This window comes from Dermacentor variabilis, chromosome 6 (genome assembly GCF_050947875.1).
Source record: "Dermacentor variabilis isolate Ectoservices chromosome 6, ASM5094787v1, whole genome shotgun sequence".
Classification (NCBI taxonomy): domain Eukaryota; kingdom Metazoa; phylum Arthropoda; class Arachnida; order Ixodida; family Ixodidae; genus Dermacentor; species Dermacentor variabilis.
The window spans coordinates 114,543,954-114,561,244 of NC_134573.1; the positions used below are offsets into that span (position 1 = coordinate 114,543,954).

Here is a 17,291-nt window from a genome sequence, read left to right on the forward strand (position 1 = left end):
CTACAAATGCGACAAATGTGACAAATGGAAAGGATGGATTAGCATGATCCAGGTGAACTCGCCATACAGACGATGCATTAAAATCTTCAGTTACACGACACAAGATTACGTCATGTCATGTGTCATACAGTGACCCGTGTGAAGCCAGCAACTCAATGACGAACTAATGGCGGATGCGTGGGAAGCACCGGACTTGGATGGACTTGGATGTTGTACAACCTGAAAGCCACTTTCAAAACTAACAGCCTCTATGTTGTGTCGATAGTCACCACACCGACTTGGGGGGTCAGCGGAGAAGAGCCAAGACCTAAGGCACGTACCAGCTGCGAGGCGTCAGAGCGCTGAGCGGCACATAAGAGATGCGCAGGCATTTTAGGGTGGACAACTGTTTCCAACAAAATGTCGCTTCTGAAACCCGACACAACAGTCCGTATAGCTCATTGCTTACATAGGACACGATGTTACTGGGCACGCTCACGTACAATTCACAGCACAAGTGCGCTGATGGCAACATGGTGCCTATCTGTACAGGGTAGTTAACTCTTGTGGTGCATCCATTTCTACCTTTTCTTAAAAAGCACTTTGACGTGCACAAGGTGCACTGTGGTCTTGTGTTCAGGCAATGCAGGCTTTTAGGGTTAGTGTTAAAATCTGTACATCGAAGACTATTCTGCAACATGAGTGACTTGCAATATTCGTGAGCAGAAAATAAGTAAACTTTTTTGCCTTCGACACTGCCTTGGAGAAGCATATTGGTAAGTTCACACTTTTCATGACCTCGGGAAATTGTCCGAGATGTGCAGGGATCACAGATAAGCTTCAGATAGGCATATTTTTATATTTGGAATTATCAATATATCGAACTATTTTGGAATCCCCTTTGAGTTCAATGCAATTAAACCTTGATTCGACCTTTTATGCAAGTAAGTACAATCGGCGATCGATTTCTCTTTCATGGAAAGGGGCCGCAGAATTTTCCAAATTATTTTTTGGGCAATCGAAAAAAGCAAATTTGAATGAGAAAGCAATTAATTTTGATGAATGTAGGAGTCGGCGATAAATGATACGGTTTCATGCTACGTCGATGATACCTTCACATCGGCGGTACGTATGAAGATAAGCCAGCCACGCTTTCGCGTGCACTCAGCCCCCACGGCTGATAGCGCCACCCGCACTCGGACGACGCTATCATGAAAAGTGCCCGCAGCGGGGAGTGAATGCTTTGTGTGTCTCTTGCTCCAACAGGTCACCGAAACTCGTGATTACCTAACCTCCAGTACTAAACGTGCAGGAAGACAGCTTACTTAATGTCATGCTGTCTTGGCACGCCCACTCTTTGCACACACGGCAGATTACTCCTAAAGCAGGGCGTGCGGCTGTGTATGCGCTCAGCCGCACTTTCAGCCGTTCACAGCCACAGCCGAAACGCACGCCAGAAATCGAGATGCGGGCCAACTTACCCCCCCACTCCACCCCATCCCTGCCCCCTCACACGTGCTTGATCGCGTTACTGCGAGCTTGCTCCCCTCTCCCTCTTTCCCCTTGCTCGCGTGGGAAGGCAACACTCATGAAGCCACCATCTTTCTTGTCTCACCTTAGCACACTTTCCCTTGCACCTAAAGCACACAGTGTACGGGACGCGATAGGATCTTATCGCACTTTGACTTTATATGGGACATGACGCGGGCCTGCTTAGCTGATCGCTCTTGTCATGTGGCGCTCAACTTGAGAGGTATGTTTGCAAGCAGCCACTTGTAATTCAATCATTTGACCATCTGCATCCGTGAAAGTTTCCATTTATTGTGTCAGGATTCCTTTGCGGCGGCAGTGAAATTTCGTTATATTGAAATCGCATACATACACACTTCGTTATATTGAGGTTCTAAATACATGGTGTTCTATGGACAAGAGGTCATGAAAAGAGAAATACTTCATTATATTGAAAATTAATTTATATGGAAATTCATTATATCGAGGTTTTACTGTATATCCGGGATCAACTGTACAATGATTTCGCGCGGTCCTGAGGAAGTCATATAGTCGTTGTTCCACTGTATATTCAGAGCAGAACTTACAGGGTTTCTTGTGGTTTGTGGTGACATTGTGTGAGGCAGCCTGAGGAGGCATCCTTTGCAGGCTTTAGTGGCATAGCAATTTCTCACCTGCTGTACTCTTGGGTTGCGCGTGGTTTCATGCACAACATACTGCTGTGCAGAGCCCACATGAAGGAGAAGTTCCTTGCTGACCTGCGGAAAGCACGCGAGAACTACACCGGTGAAGAACTCGCCAAGGTCAGTAGTAAACCCTTGGTAGAAACAGCTTACTTACGGTTTGTATTACCACTCTTTGTTGTAAGATACAAAGAACTCGTGGACCTTTGGTTCAGGTTTACCTCTGTGGCTACCTTACCTCCCGCTGCACGGAATAACTGGCATTTTGCATTGAATTCACAGTCTTCGAGACCATGTTGGCGGCAGTTACTGTCGCTGCCGCAGTCGCTCTACTGTTAGGGGAGCTTTGGCCTTTACCACTCCGTGTTGTATGTGTGGCTGTGCAGTCTTTTCTATTCTGGCAAGAATTAAGCACCCGTGTAAGTCCTATTGCTGCGATTAGCTGTGCTAACAGGAACATTGGATAAGAAACCCAGCGTGATACATTGAGAAATATAATGGGTGTCTTTTAGCTGTCAGTTTATGTAACATTGATTCATGACAGTGTTAAATACATACTCCAAGCTCTACTTAAAGGGCAGTAACATGAGGGTGCATGTAAAAGTAGGGATTGGTGATTAAGACAAATTTGCGAAAAAGGAGTAAGAATCTTTACTGGCAGCAATGACGCTCGCTCAGCTTCTTTATTCAGTGCGATGTGGTTGGTAAGGCAATGCCAGCATTGCTCGTTGCCAATGCTCGTTTGTAGGATCGTGGCATTCAGATGACCTGCCAGCAGTCGCGTGATACTGCACCTTTCATGAGATACACTCGAACCTTCATATAGTGAAGTTTAAGGGGGAGCAGAAATTACTTCCTTATATCCGTTACTTTGTTATGTCCATTATTGACATTTACTGCAATAGTTGCCTAATGGGGTGTACCATTGTAAACATGCAAATATGAAGCGGCATTGCCGCCCGTGGAACCACACAAGGCTACACGTGCGATGAAATTTGAATAAAACAACAAAAGAATCTTCGGCGTTTGGAACATGTGACTTATCACCTGACGCAACAACCTTTAGATAGCTGCCTTCTCTTCAGTTGCGATAGTCTTTCGCGTCTGCTTTCCACTTGGCTCATCGTGGTCCAACAGCACAAGGCACACAACGCAGCTCTACGCCTTGTGATCGAGGAGGCAAGCGCACTTCGCTGGCTTGGCTTGGCCGGCTCTTGGCCTCCAAGATTGCACTGATGCCAATGCAGTCTCGGAGGCCATGCCCGGCTGAGCCAGCCTGCGAGGCTCACCGTGCAGTACAAATGAATGCACTAATCTTTAACACCACGCTGCGCGGCTACACGTGCTGCAGCTCGCACAGACAGGCACGTGCAAGAGAGAGAGGCCAATGAAGTGCGATAGTGAGCTGCTGCTTGTGCGCAGGTGCGCAGCTAAGCACGGTCGTGTGAAAGACCAGTGTTGCTGACAATGTATTCGACGCGGTAACGGGGGGGTTTCGAACTGCCCGAACCCCGCAGAAAGTGATGTATGCAGCGTGCAGCGTGCAGCGGTCAGCTTTTTCTTTTATTTTTCCTTTTTTTTTCGGAGGCAAATCTAGCTCGTTATATCCATTGACAGGACATTTTCACATCGTTGAAACGAGGTTTTATATACATGGATGTCTATGGGGATTTCAAAGGGAATTCCATTTAGTTTCTTATATCGATTATTTCATTATATCTCATTTCGTTATAACAAGGTTTGAGTGTGCTTCAGTGCCTATGAAGGATATTTAGGAAAGTAGAATATGTGTCAGAATTTTCAACATCACTGATTTCAATGCGAGTTCCACTTGCATTGAAATTGCATGGAGGGTAATGAAAGTAAGTTGACTTATGCGAGCCACTCCATAAATCTGGCTATCCTTGCATAAGTATGTTAGTATTATTGTACAGATTGCTCTCTCCCTCATCTTTTTTCCAGATGTTGCGAAATTTTAGGAAGCGGCTGGATGACCCCAACATCATATCCGGCGACGTTGTACTGAGCATGCTCATATCCTTCAGAGACATTCAGGTTGGTTTCTTGGTCTGTAATTTCCCTTGAGCTTAGCGGAATAGTAAATAATGTACTTGCAGAACAAATACATGTCTTTTTTATTACCATGAACCTGCTAATGAAATGAAAGCCCTTTCTCATTCGAGATATAGCATGTGAAATCAGTTCTTTCTAACTGTGTAGAATGGGGCTCGTAATGTTGACATTGCATGAGTGCCTTATCTGTTTCTGTGCTGTTTCGGAAAGACGTTCAACAGTGAGCCGTAAAGCTTATGCTATGTTGTTTTATCACTTTTGAGGCATGTTGTTTTCTTCTTTCCATAACTCATTCTAGGATTATGATGCAATGGTAAAGCTGATGGATGACCTACAGACAGTGCCAAACATGAAGTTCACATCAACGCCAGCCATCCAACATTCTTACGCATTTGCCTTAAATAGGTACGTGTAAGCAGTTGTCCAGTCCTGTAGGGAAATGCAGGCATTATTTTTGAAGGTACCGTGAAGGGTGAGACATCCTTACGAAGGGTAATCAGCATGTTAAAGATAGGCTTTTAACAAGCTTGTATAGAAGGCAGGGCTTTTCGGGCTCGAAATAAATTCTGCTGTTTTAGCAATGTGGCGTCGGCAGGCCGTCAGGTGTTTTGTAATTAGTTGAGCCATGGTTCTTGAATTTGGCTTCATAGAGGCACCCTAAGGTTCTTTTCTTTATAACTGTAGTTTCTGTTTATTTTTCATTACTCTTTGCCAAAAGTAACATTTTGAACTCTAAACATTGTTGAACGCTATGGCCATCACAGCTAGCATTGAGTTTACCGAACAAAAGGCAGCTTTTTTTCCCCATAGTAGCAACAAAACCATGTGGCGTATACTAATTTTTCATGAAAACACACGAAGAAAAACAAAGAAAAGATAAAAATATGAGCGGTACAGCAAATTTATTGTACACAATAGTAGTTATTCAGGTATTGAATCTCAACTGTTGTTTAGTGCCAGTAAAAAAATTTTTAGTTTGTATTAGCTGTAAAGTTGCGTTCTTCATCTTGCACGCCCTGTGTGAAGGGCGTCGGCTCACAAAGTTGGGAGGACAAGTGCTTTGAAACTGGCAGTACCCGAGTTTTATTCGTAGGCCACGAGCCACCCTCCTCTTCAATAAATGCGTAGTTATCCATTTTGTTGATTCATTTCCAGAGTAAGCCATCTGTTGTGATTGTGTGCCTTCTTTCAGGCGCAACTTGCCGGGCGATCGTGAGCGTGCCCTGGAGGTGATGACGTCTGCCCTGCAGAAAAAGGAGAACCAGGTGCCCGACATCCTGTGCCTCTGCGGCCGCATCTACAAGGACAAGTTTGTCGAGTCGGACTACACGGACCAGGAGAGTTTGAAAAACGCCATCCACTGGTGAGTCGGCCTCCCGCACTTCAGTATCGACGTCGAGGTGCCACACTCCTGGTGTTGGGCCAATTGCATGTTAGCTGGGCCATTGCTTTTTTTGATGCTTGGTAGTTTTGGTCATTGAGCTTCCTGCTAAAGATCACCAGAGAGAAATCTGGTGCTGTGGTTCTTCATCTAGCATGGGAGTGATGGTTAGTAAAGTATGCACTGCTCGTAATGTAAGCTGCTGGAGTTGCGAATTTCCACACCATAAGCGGTACCACACTAACCAAAACATTTTTCAAAGGCTGTTGCACTCTCTACCGAAAATTCCAATTCAAAAACTAATCGTCTATGAGGTTATTGGCACTTATACAGTCTATTAAGTCTATTAGTGTATTACTCTAATAGATCTATTAGTGTATTGGTCTATTAGTCTAATAGATCTATTGGTGCATTGGTCTATTAGTCTAATAGGTCTATTGGTGTGTTAGTCTAATAGGCCGATTAGTGCCACGGCAGCCGCATTTCGATGGGGGCAAAATGCGAAAACACCAGTGTACGTAGATTTAGGTGCACGTTGAAGAACCCCAGGTGGTCACAATTTCCGGAGTCCCCCACTACGGTGTGCCTCATAATCAGATTGTGGTTTTGGCAGGTAAAACACCATAATTTAATTTTAGGCCTATTAGTGTGTTAGTCTAATTGGCCTATTAGTGTATTAGTATAATAGGCCTATTAGTGTATTAGTCTAATAGGTCTATTTGTGTGTTAGTCTAGTAGCTCTATTGGTGGGAAAGAAAACGTTGCAATGCACTAGCTACAAAACAAAAAACAGGCATAATTGCTAAAATTGCTAGAAGCATTCATTAGCACAGCATGTATATTTACAGATTCCTCTTTCGACATCTTTGTCACGCCAGCAATCTTGATTGCCAGAGCTTTTAGTCCACTTCGACTATAGGACGTCCTTTTGAGGAAGTGGTTAAAAAAACCTGTGCAGAAAAATACACACGTATACAAACATTTAAAGCAGGGGTGCTATTTCTGCTACTAAAAGTTTGAGCTGGCAATATTTGCGTCTAAATTGGAATAATGTGGCTCCACAATTACCAAATCAATTTTGGGACAAAATGTGTTATGCTAGCTCGAAATGTTTAACATAACGAAAAATGATGCCACCTGACACGACAGAACAATTAGAAAGCACAAAAAATCAACATAATATGTTCTGTGTGTTACATCGAAACTACAGGCAATAAGGAACAACTCTAGGCAGAAATATTGCACAGCTTTGTTTGAAAGAGGCATGTACTTAGATTTAGGTGCACATTAAAAAACCCCAGGTGGTCCAAATTTCCGGAGTCCTCCCCTATGGCATGCCTCATAATAAGATCGAGATTTTGGCACGTAAAGCCCCATAATTTAATTTTTGAATGGGCATGTCATTGCTGCAATGCGCACAATAATCGGCCTGATGACATTGTACTGAAGTACGTCCACTGTTAGGATTAAAAAATGAGTGAAACCTTTATCCTATACTATAGAATCATAAGTAGAATACTAATTACCTCCCAATGGTAGAATCGGCACAGGAGAAAACACTGCACGTTGATGCATGCCGATAGAGCCATAATGAAATGAAGCACAGGTGAAAAACAGTTGCCTTCCATTGTTTTAAAGTCGCACAGCATCCACAGATGGAACTATCCAAATATACTACTGCACGAATAAGATTGCGCAGGCGCTAACACCACGTGTCCGTTAAAAATACATAGTTGATTCACTAACGAACACGCACGCCCTGCCTTGACATGACAGCTGCCAATGCACAAATGCTGTGTGCAACTACAGCTGACTATGGTCGCAGTTTTATGTTCTTCCTTTCTGCCGTGTCCCTTCTCTGCGATACTGCTCTTTGATGCCAGTAAATATTATGGCCTTCTATATGCGGTATCAAGTCAGCAATTTAGGTTACAAGTTTAGCGTTATTTTATGTGCACCTCATCGTTGTTCGCAACCTCAAACTTCAGTGGCAAACAAATATGGTTGCTGCTATTGCACCATCGTTTGTAAACCCACTGGGCTCCGTGACCCTGCCTTGTAGATTACGGCTGTCTTTTTTTTTTTTCGTGGGGAAGTATTTGCTGTGCTGTAAATACTAGCTGATTCGTCAACGACTCATAACGACAAGGCTGGACAGAGGCCTAATTATGCAACGTTGTCGGTGAAGCGAAATTGGCAAGATCATGTAGGCGTGCATCGCTTTCGTGTACGTTATTGATAGGGGCCAGCTTCACTAGCTTAGTGCGCTGAAACTAATACAAACATGCGAACGTATTGTGCTGCACATTTGTACAGCAGAATGCTTAATGATTCAGCGAATAAATAGAAGCACCTCCCCATGCAAGCAAACAGTTCCCTATATGGTCTAACTTTTTATAAACTTTCACCCTCGCATTGAACAAGAGTAGCAGAATCCAACAGTGCATGTTGTATAACAGACCAGAGAAACTAATAGACATGCAGCACTGTTCGTATAAGACTAATAAGTCTAATACACAGGGCCTATTGGTCTTATAGGAAAATAAGCACAACTAATAGAAATTTCTATTGGTCTAATACAAATCTTATACAAATAAACTGTATTAGAATATATAAACTTCTGTTGGAATTTTTGCAAGGGCTTGCAAAACATGCAGACCAAGCAGCCACATGTGTCCGGGAATCTAAGCATACAAGTAAGACGCGCCCTCACTTGCGTGGGCTATGTGGTTCCTCCGCTTTCCAAGTGTCGTGCAGCCACTGCAAAGCATTTTGTTGACTCTGCACCAAACTGCAACTTTGACCACTGACTTCCGACAAGACGGCACTCGTTAGGCCAAGCTGGCAGGGGTGTTGAGTGGCATGCTGTCGCGAGAAGCTCACCGTTGCTTTATGTTCGTGCCCATACAGGAATACAGTCAAACCTCAGTATAACGAAATACGTGATGTAACAAACTATTTTAATTTCTCGATCTTGGTTCCATTGAAAACCATACATATATTTCTCTATGGTTTAACGAAGCAATTTCATGACTGTTTCAATTTAATGAAGTTTTCTGTCATTTCAAGCATGTACTTGGAGCCTGTATGGCTGTTACATTTAGCAAAAAATATAAAAATGTCGTTTGAGGCAAAAGTTATTTGCAAGCTTCCTGGGACGTGTATGCAGTAAAGATGTTGCCGAGGCCGCAAGGCACAGCAACTTGGAGCACTCGGAGAAACATGAGAGCTGGTGGTTCCTTCAGTGTAAGGGGGTGGAGAGGGGGTGAACGTGCAGCAGTGAGATCAAGCACGCACAAGGTTGGGGGTGGGGGGTGGAGAGGGGGCAGGAAATGCGCATCTGTCTCGCCTATCCCCATCGCACACGGGCCTCCTCCTCTGCCCTTTCCATGGATGCGCACGGCTGTCCACACACAGACCATGCGCCATATCTTGCACGTAATCTACAGCAAGTGCAAAGAGCGAGCCAAGATGGTTGGTGCCTTGATGCATGTTGTGTTCCCGTGTGTCTAGTTTTGGCGGTTGCATAATCTAAAGTTTCCGAGACACGGTTTGAAACATTTACTCGCACGTGACACCGAGTATTCATGGTGATTTAGTGGGATCTGTTCATGTTTGCCTGAGCATGCGTGACCTCGATAAAACTGAGAACCTTACCTCACGTAGTTGTGCCTTTGCTGTCTCCATCAATGCTATGCCTTCCTCGTGAAACTGCAGCATTTCTTCTTTTCTTAGGACGAATATCGGTATGCTTTCACACTTTTATTTTTAATTTGTGGGTGCCATCTAATGATGGCTGTGAGCACTAAGCACGGTCAACCACGGTGCCGTGATTTATGGTGCCGTGCTGATGCATTTTTCTCAGTGCAATCTGCACTGCAGGCGCTGGTGCGCATAACAGTACGATTATGGCTCCACCATCTGGCTAGTTGTTAGTAAGTGCTTACTGAAGAGATACTATCCATCATGAATGTTCCGAGAATGTGTGAAATAATTTTTACTTTGAAACCGTATAACCTCAAATTAACGAAATTTGCAGTTTAACATTTTTCGTTAGAAGTTGTCGCTGTAAGTTCAACTTTGTTATACAGTTGAACCCACTTATAACAATATTCAAGTGCCATGAAAATTCAATTGTTATAACTGATAATTGTTATAACCGAGTTGCATAAAAAAGAATCAAAATGGGGGATGGCCTAGCTGTTCTGAAAAACTATAATAGCGGGGAGGCCAGTTCTCCTCCCCACCACCTTCCTTTATCCGGCTTCTGATTGTGTTGACTAGTTTAACTGTTTAACTCTGCTTCCTGTGGGCTGCGATCACGTGTTGTTAACAAGCCATGGCTGTCATCGTTCAACAAAGGCACTACTATAACAACTGCAAAGAGGGGTCACGGGTGGTAAGGGACATACATGCTCCGACAAGACATCGCTTGGGTGGCCCCAAAAGGCGCCTTTAAAAAAAATGTGGGAAGGTTGCCGCAGCAGTGTCTCAGCTTGAGAAATTCAGAAGAAACTGGATGTGATCGCCACAAGCATCTCTCCATGTACTTCCCACTGGCTTGCATGAGAAAACCGCATGTCCGTAAGCCTTGCTTGCTTTATGCGAAGCCTGCCGACATCCTTCTCCAAGGCATCCAGGTGCTCTGTGTAATAAAGTGGAAGGTCCCTCACGAAAACAAACCTACGAGGGACTGAATCATCTACAGGACCTCCTGCAGGGACAGTGTTGAGGCAGCCTGCCCTACCGCGTCAGTGCTGCTGTCGTAGCCATCTTTGTCGCTATCTGATGCAAGCACGTTTGCGATGATTGCCTTATCGGTTAAAGAAGCACTTCGTTTCCAAATCTATAGCAGTTTGCTTTCCCTTCACTGGCAACGTCATGCATTGCCGAGGATCAGCAGGCGGATCAGTCATCTTCCGTTTTGGCGACGAGTCAACTGACGCTGAGAAACAATTTGGCCAGAAATGACGTCGACACAACGAACAAAAACAAGCACGAGCGACTTAATTTGTTAGCAGAATTGCGCAGAATGAAGGCCATAGAGTAAAGAACCAAATGTGAGGGCCTAGCAAGGAATCTCGGAGCAGTGGCGACAGCGTTGTCAGTGCAGTTGGTGTAGTCCATTCCTGTTTCGGAGGGTGGAGTGGCGCAGAGCTATTGGTACAGCCCATTCGTGTTTCGACAGAGGGAAGGGCAATAGAAGAGATGCACACAAGGCTGACATGCATCTCTCATAGAGAGAAGCACGCAGCAGCAGTTTGGGTGGCAGGCTATCGTGCAATGGCTCGCATTTCACTTTTTCTTTTTTCAAAGATTTCGCATTCCATTACCTTTCGGCACGGACATCCAGCAGCCAGACTTCATGATTATAACCGATAATTTGGCATGGGGACGATGTAGTAAGCGGGTTATTTCCCTGTAGAAAACATACAAAGGTTGACGGTGCAGCAGTTTTTCATTGTTATAACCAATTTATTGTTAAAACCAGCATCGTTATAAGTCATTTGGGCTGTATAGAGGTTTGACTGTACAGTGGAATCTCGATAAACGCAAAATGCTTAAATGGAACTTCCGCTTAAATAAGACATGATCATTGTGGTTGGTTAGTTTTGTATTCATGCAATGCTCTCTGCAATGCCTCTCAGTAAATGTAACTCCTGATAAACTGAACCAATTTCCCTGGTTCCTTGAAGTTCTGTTTAAAGAGAGTCCACTGTACATGGAAATCTGGTGTGAGATCACGTGCACAGGCCAAACTGATGGCAGTGAGCGTGAAACGCAATTCGCAGCCACTTAGTTGGCAACTACCACAAACGCGTATAGCAAAGGTTTTTATGTGCGCGCACTGGTAAGAACAGCGAAGGCTCGCATGTGGACAATGTTCTGCACTGTTAAATTTGTGGAACACAGTTTGCGTCGCGGAGTCAAGGTAGCACAGGCAATATCTGCCCTTCGAATGACCCACATTGTGACGGGCGAACGTGAAATGCACTCGTCGCCTCCACTGATCTTTTTGCGGTGCTACAGTTGTAAAAACACGTCAAATCGATTTTACCATCTCAATTCATTTTTCTGGCCTGCCCGATAATTCAGACATTTTTGCAACCTCATCCATGTCTGCAAATATCAGTCAGTGACTGTATTTTCATTCCTCACACTAACTCAAAAGCAAACTAGCAACAATGCACAAGCGTTAGGTGCGGGCCGGGCACCACTGACAAGTGGCTGGAGCAAAAGGCTTCTCCATCGCCTAGGCAACTTCCATGTGCTCGCTGAGCTACAAGCTGCTACTGCATTCTTTTTAACCATCGTTCGTTTGCTCGCTCCACATCTCCTTTTCCTCCTCCACATCACCTTCTCCTTGCTGAGCACCTTGCTGAAAAATGCGCTTGCTGCCTCGTTTGTCTGCAGGATTTTCCAGCAACCGCATTATAGTAGCTGGTGTTTCGTCTCGTGCAGCTCCACTACAAGCGGTATGCATGTACATTGAGTTCTCTGGGAAGATAAATTGAGAGTAAAAAAAGACTGCATTACATCCGGTCTTGCACTATAAGTGGTTGCATTATAAGTGGTCTCAACTGTACACAGATTTGTCTAATCTCTGTGATTATGGCATCAGATGTTCTTGTAGCTTTACTTATTGTGCTTTATCTCTCTAAATTTTCAAGCAAGCACATTTTTCTGAATGCGTGAAGTCAGTAAGTCCTTTGTGCAAGTACATGGTCACTGTATATTGCTGCATTTATAGTACAGTACATATGTTGTCTAAAATGAGAAATTTGCAATGTGACGATGCTGTGTGAAGTGAGAAGTATAAATTTTAAGCAAATGCATGTAAGAACCATCATTTCCATGCTGGCGGAACCACCATACTTGTACTTTCTATAGATGCTAGTACCAGATGTCTCTCGAGCAGTTTTTGTAGGAAACTGTGCTTTTGGTCATGCGCAGAATTTCATAAATTTGTGCCACTAAAAAGCTGAACTGCTTGGATGGGTCGCTGCATGCAATCTGTTTGGGCCGTAGTTTCAGCACAATGGGAGCATGTCTCTTGTACGGTTCTGAGCATACAAAGCTAAAATTGCACTCGTAACGTATTCTTATAAATCTGCAGCATAAAGCAGAGAAAAAAAGGATGTCTTGCTGGTTATACAATCACTTGGAGTCGCAAAGATTGGTTTCTATTCATAGCTATGCCTGGGAAGTGCAACTTTACAGAAGACGATAGAGAAAAGAAATAGACAAGACATGCGCTGTACTTGCAACAAAAGTTGTATTGAAGCGAAACGCTTATACATACGTGTCCAGAGGCAACAGTACATAAGAGGAAAAATAAATTGCAAAGGTAGATTGATAAAGCCAAGCAATAACAAAACAATAACAGAGCAATGTTTGCTATAAATGGTTATCTTGTTTGAGGTATTGCACTCCTGGTCCAAGTAAAGGAAAACAGATGTTCAAGTCCTTCTCAGTTACAATCGAACCTCGTTATAACGAACATGTATATAGCGAAATATACAATAAAATGAAGTAAATGCAGAATTTGGTTAGTCCTTGCTTTGTTTCAAAGGAAGTTTTAGTTGTATCAGGGTGTCTACCAACCGGGAAAACCGGGAATTCTCAGGGATTTTGAGTAGTCTGGAAAAAGTCAGGGAAAACTCAGGGAATTTGGGCCTCTATCAGGGAAAATTTGCGGCAATTTTATTGAAAGGGCCGAAAGTCACGGTAATGCTGGATCGAATAACAGACAGGAATCGTAATGAATCGTCTTTGATGCCCTGTCGTCGGCAGGAGGAGTTGCCAGTGTACAGTCAACGAGCGACTTTCCGGATTCCCGATAATTTGGACGGCTTCGCGGCCCCGCCACGTGCCCCATAGTCAACGTATAAAAACGTGTGAAATTTCCGACGCAAGAACTCTTCGCCGTCCGAATTTCCGGACGTTTTGCCGTGACCGCAGGTCCGACACGGCATTAATAAAAGCCACCACCACTGCCATTTTTATTACCTCGCCGCCTCGAACCGGCGCTCTTTCACGCAGATCTGCTAGCAGCCGTAACCACGAATGCGGCGACGTTCGCTATGCAGCTTCTTGACGTTGGGTGCCGTGTTTTTTATTGAAAGAATTCGCTGCTGTCAGCAATGGTACGGACTCCGCCTTTGCAATCCTCGCGATTGGCTTCGAAGCTTGGAAAGCATGGTGCATTGTATAATGCCGGTTCCCGAAAGTCAGCTTCGCCTCTGTACATAAATGTTAATTGGTGAAGCTTACGCAAAAGTATTGCAGTGAAGCATAACAAGCGTGAGAAGGGGCCACGGAAAACAGTATGTATTCCTTAATTATACACGCAGGCACCCGGTATTTCCTGTCACAGTACGAGCATCGATATGCCTAATATGTGTACCGACAGGCCTTCAGAGTGTTTTCGAACGTGCCTGTGGCGGTTTGAGCCCCTAAGGGCAGTAAATGGCACGGATTTATTTTTTTCCAACTGGCCGATTTTTCGGATGTTTTCGCGGCCCTAAGGGAGTTCGAAAAATCGGTCGTGGACTGTGCAACTGACCAAGATGCTTCAAATGGTCCTTGGGGCGAACGAGTGGCGGAAGACGGACAAGAACAGAAATGACCTACGCATTGAGGAATAAACGGGAATGGAAACTTGCTGCTGCCGTTTTGAAGGAGCTTGAGCTCAAAAAATAAAGTTTTGGCTGATGCCGAGATGCAGGTGTCCCTCATCCAAACCAAAATAAAGTCTTTGAAGCAGTGAAACACAACACTCGGGCGTCGTGCGCGGGCTGAGAGTATGTCAGGACAGTTGAGGTTGACTTACGAGCTGTTGAGAGAGAATCTCAATTGTGACAGAGTTCGGGCCTCATCCCACTGAGGTTGCTATCAGTTGATAGAAATAGCTCATATTCGAAAATATTTGCTTCTATATGCATCTCCTTTTTATTCGTATTTGATAATGTCCGACCCCATTTGCAATTTTTTTCGAAGACGCTTTATTTGCTGTGCATTTTACTAAACCATGCCTTCTATTCTTTTTTTGAATAGCATAAACACTGCTCCTTAGTATTCAAATTGGATGAAGTCACGTTTTTATTTTTTTTTATGTGCTTACTAGTGAGTGACAGCATCAGGCGATATGGTTTCAGTCCATCTTGACATAAAACATAGTTCTGCATCACTCCAGGAAATTTGCAATGGCACTCAGGGAAAACCTGGAAAGCTCAGGGAATTTGGAAATGTCAACTTGGTAGACACCCTGTGTATAACAAAACGAAAACTTTGAAATTTGGTGCCAGATGGGTTATACCAAAATAGTGTTTTGTGTTTGCGTCACTCAAAATGTGTCAAGTCAAGAAAAATTCTCAAGAAACACAATATTTTGATCGTTTGAGTTGTGGACAGCAGAAAAGTGTTTGAATCGCCTGCCATATAGGGGCAGCAAAAGTAGCTAGCATTGGATAGCATTGGTCAAACTCTTGCTGCCGCCACCTCTCCATGCAATCTGCATTTCGTCATTCAATGGCAGCACAGAAGTGTACAGTCGTTTTGCTTGGCACAAAGGTCAAGGTCTTTAGGGCGTTGCACGGTGGGTGCTAGAAAAAGGACATTGCCACGGACTTCAACATTGCACCAAGCACTCTCTCATAAATCCTGAACGCAAGAAAGGAGCTAGAAGAGATTCAATTCCAATGGCACTGTGAGAAAAGGACCACAGGCGTGTTAGGCCTTGCCATCACCAGGATGTCGAGTTGATGGAAAGGTCTTGTTTCTGCGGTTTAAAGATCTAAGAGCATGCAACCTGCCCATCTCTGGTGCTCTTCTCCAAATGAAAGCAAAGAGTTTAGCTTGTGTCTTAGGCCATAATGACTTTTGTGCAAGCTGAGGCTGGGCCTAGCGGTTTAAAGACTGCCATGAGATTCTTTGCTTGTTGAATGCGCTCAAGTAGCACCAAACAAAGATTGCATTGTTTTTTAGATAAATTGATTTGTGCATGCGGTCAGCATCGCTGTTGGTGTGATAATTGTAGCTCTCCAGCCGAGAATGAAAAGTGAGGTCACACATTTGTACTAAGCTTTAAATTCCGAAATTGTACATTCTTGCAACTTTGTGTTGTCCATCCTTAAGCACCCTTTCATTGAGCGCATGTGCAGATTTGTTTGCCGGAGTTAATGTATGTACCTTTATAATGCATATCAGATGTATAACAAACAAATGTTCGCTTAATATGTTACTTCGTTACAGCAAGGTTCAACTGTATATGAATGCATCATTTTCTAGTAGATGTGTTGGGTCTACACCAAATGTGTGATCTCTCCAAAATGCTGGTTCTTTTTGCATATTATCATGCAATGGAAAATTTAGCACCTGATGTCTACAGAATGAGGATCCATGTTCCAAGAAGTGTTTTGATAAATCGGGTTCACTCCCATATATCAATATCGCTGAGCTTATGCTTGATGCTTTATTTTCTTTTATGTCCACGTGAAGTTATTGTATTTCTTGTTTCCACAAATCTTTAAGTTGTTTAACATAAACAAACGCCCATGTTGTGATAATTTGACAAGCCCTAAAAAGAACTTTTAAGCTCATCAGAATTTATTTAGAACCCTTTGCTACGGCTTCTTTTTTAGCCCAGTTCTGCTTCGGAGTATTAAGATCCTCGAAACTACTTCATATTTTGCGAAAGTGTGCCATAGCCAAATTAGTTATGTTTTGGTGTATAGTACTGATGTACTTTTCATGTTTCTGAACTGCCTCCTCGGTTGCTCTTGTAATTGCAGTAACTAATTAATGGAGCACTTTTTCCAACCGGCTCACGATGTACGACTGATTCATTGCAGGTACCGCAAGGGATTCGAGGTCCAACCTAATGAGTACGCTGGTGTAAACCTGGCCACGTTACTAGTGATAGACGGGCATGAGCTGTCCAAGTCGACTGAGCTGCAACAGATCAGTCTGCGCCTCAACAACCTCATAGGGCTCAAGGGCTCACTGGACAACCTGGAGGACTATTGGGATGTGGCCACTTTCTTTGAGATCAGCGTCCTGGCCGAGAACTACACCAAAGCCATCCAGGCTGCCGAGTGCATGTTCAAGCTGAAGCCACCCGACTGGTGCGTCATGCCATCCAGAGCATGTCTGTTGTTTAGAAGGGCGCAGCTGGGAATAAGCTAGCGTGAACAATGTGAATTCAAAGCAAATAATAATAGTGTCGAATAAATTCAAAGCGAATAATTTGAGTTGTGGAATTTGCATAAACCTTGATGCCACAGCCAAACTGACAAAAGTAGAAAGAAGGATTCCATTACTTGCTAAAATACAAATGATTTCATTGCAAGAAACAATTTGTTTTCAATGTTTAATGTGCTGTTATAGAGATATTTCTTTAAAAAGCGCTAATTGTTAAAAATATTTTTGCAATGCTAGCAGTACATAAGATTAATTTGCACACTTTTGCTCAGTATTGTGGTTCAGTCTAGTTGAAGTTTCGTGATGGTCAACGACGTGGAGTCAATTTGCATTCACCGATTATGCATCTTTGTGTGAATAGGGGATCTTAGAATAATTAAGCTGGTCCTAAAAATAGGTTGGCCACTGTAAACGAATTTCTCTTGGCTGTGAGTTTTATCATTTCTGTATTAATCTAATAAAAT

General features: G+C 43.7%; 1 protein-coding gene across 13 annotated transcripts in view; it reads left to right on the plus strand.

Annotated features, from left to right (window-relative positions):
* The window catches only part of Ask1 (apoptotic signal-regulating kinase 1), a 123,393-nt gene that overhangs the window by 20,436 nt on the left and 85,666 nt on the right, over positions 1-17,291 (plus strand). For all 13 annotated transcript variants that reach the window (XM_075695525.1, XM_075695524.1, XM_075695520.1 and 10 more), the window contains 5 exons: positions 2,216-2,291; positions 4,134-4,226; positions 4,543-4,649; positions 5,437-5,607; positions 16,479-16,751. In XM_075695525.1, coding sequence (XP_075551640.1) covers positions 2,216-2,291; positions 4,134-4,226; positions 4,543-4,649; positions 5,437-5,607; positions 16,479-16,751 — 720 coding nt within the window. The remainder of the gene's footprint in view (positions 1-2,215; positions 2,292-4,133; positions 4,227-4,542; positions 4,650-5,436; positions 5,608-16,478; positions 16,752-17,291) is intronic.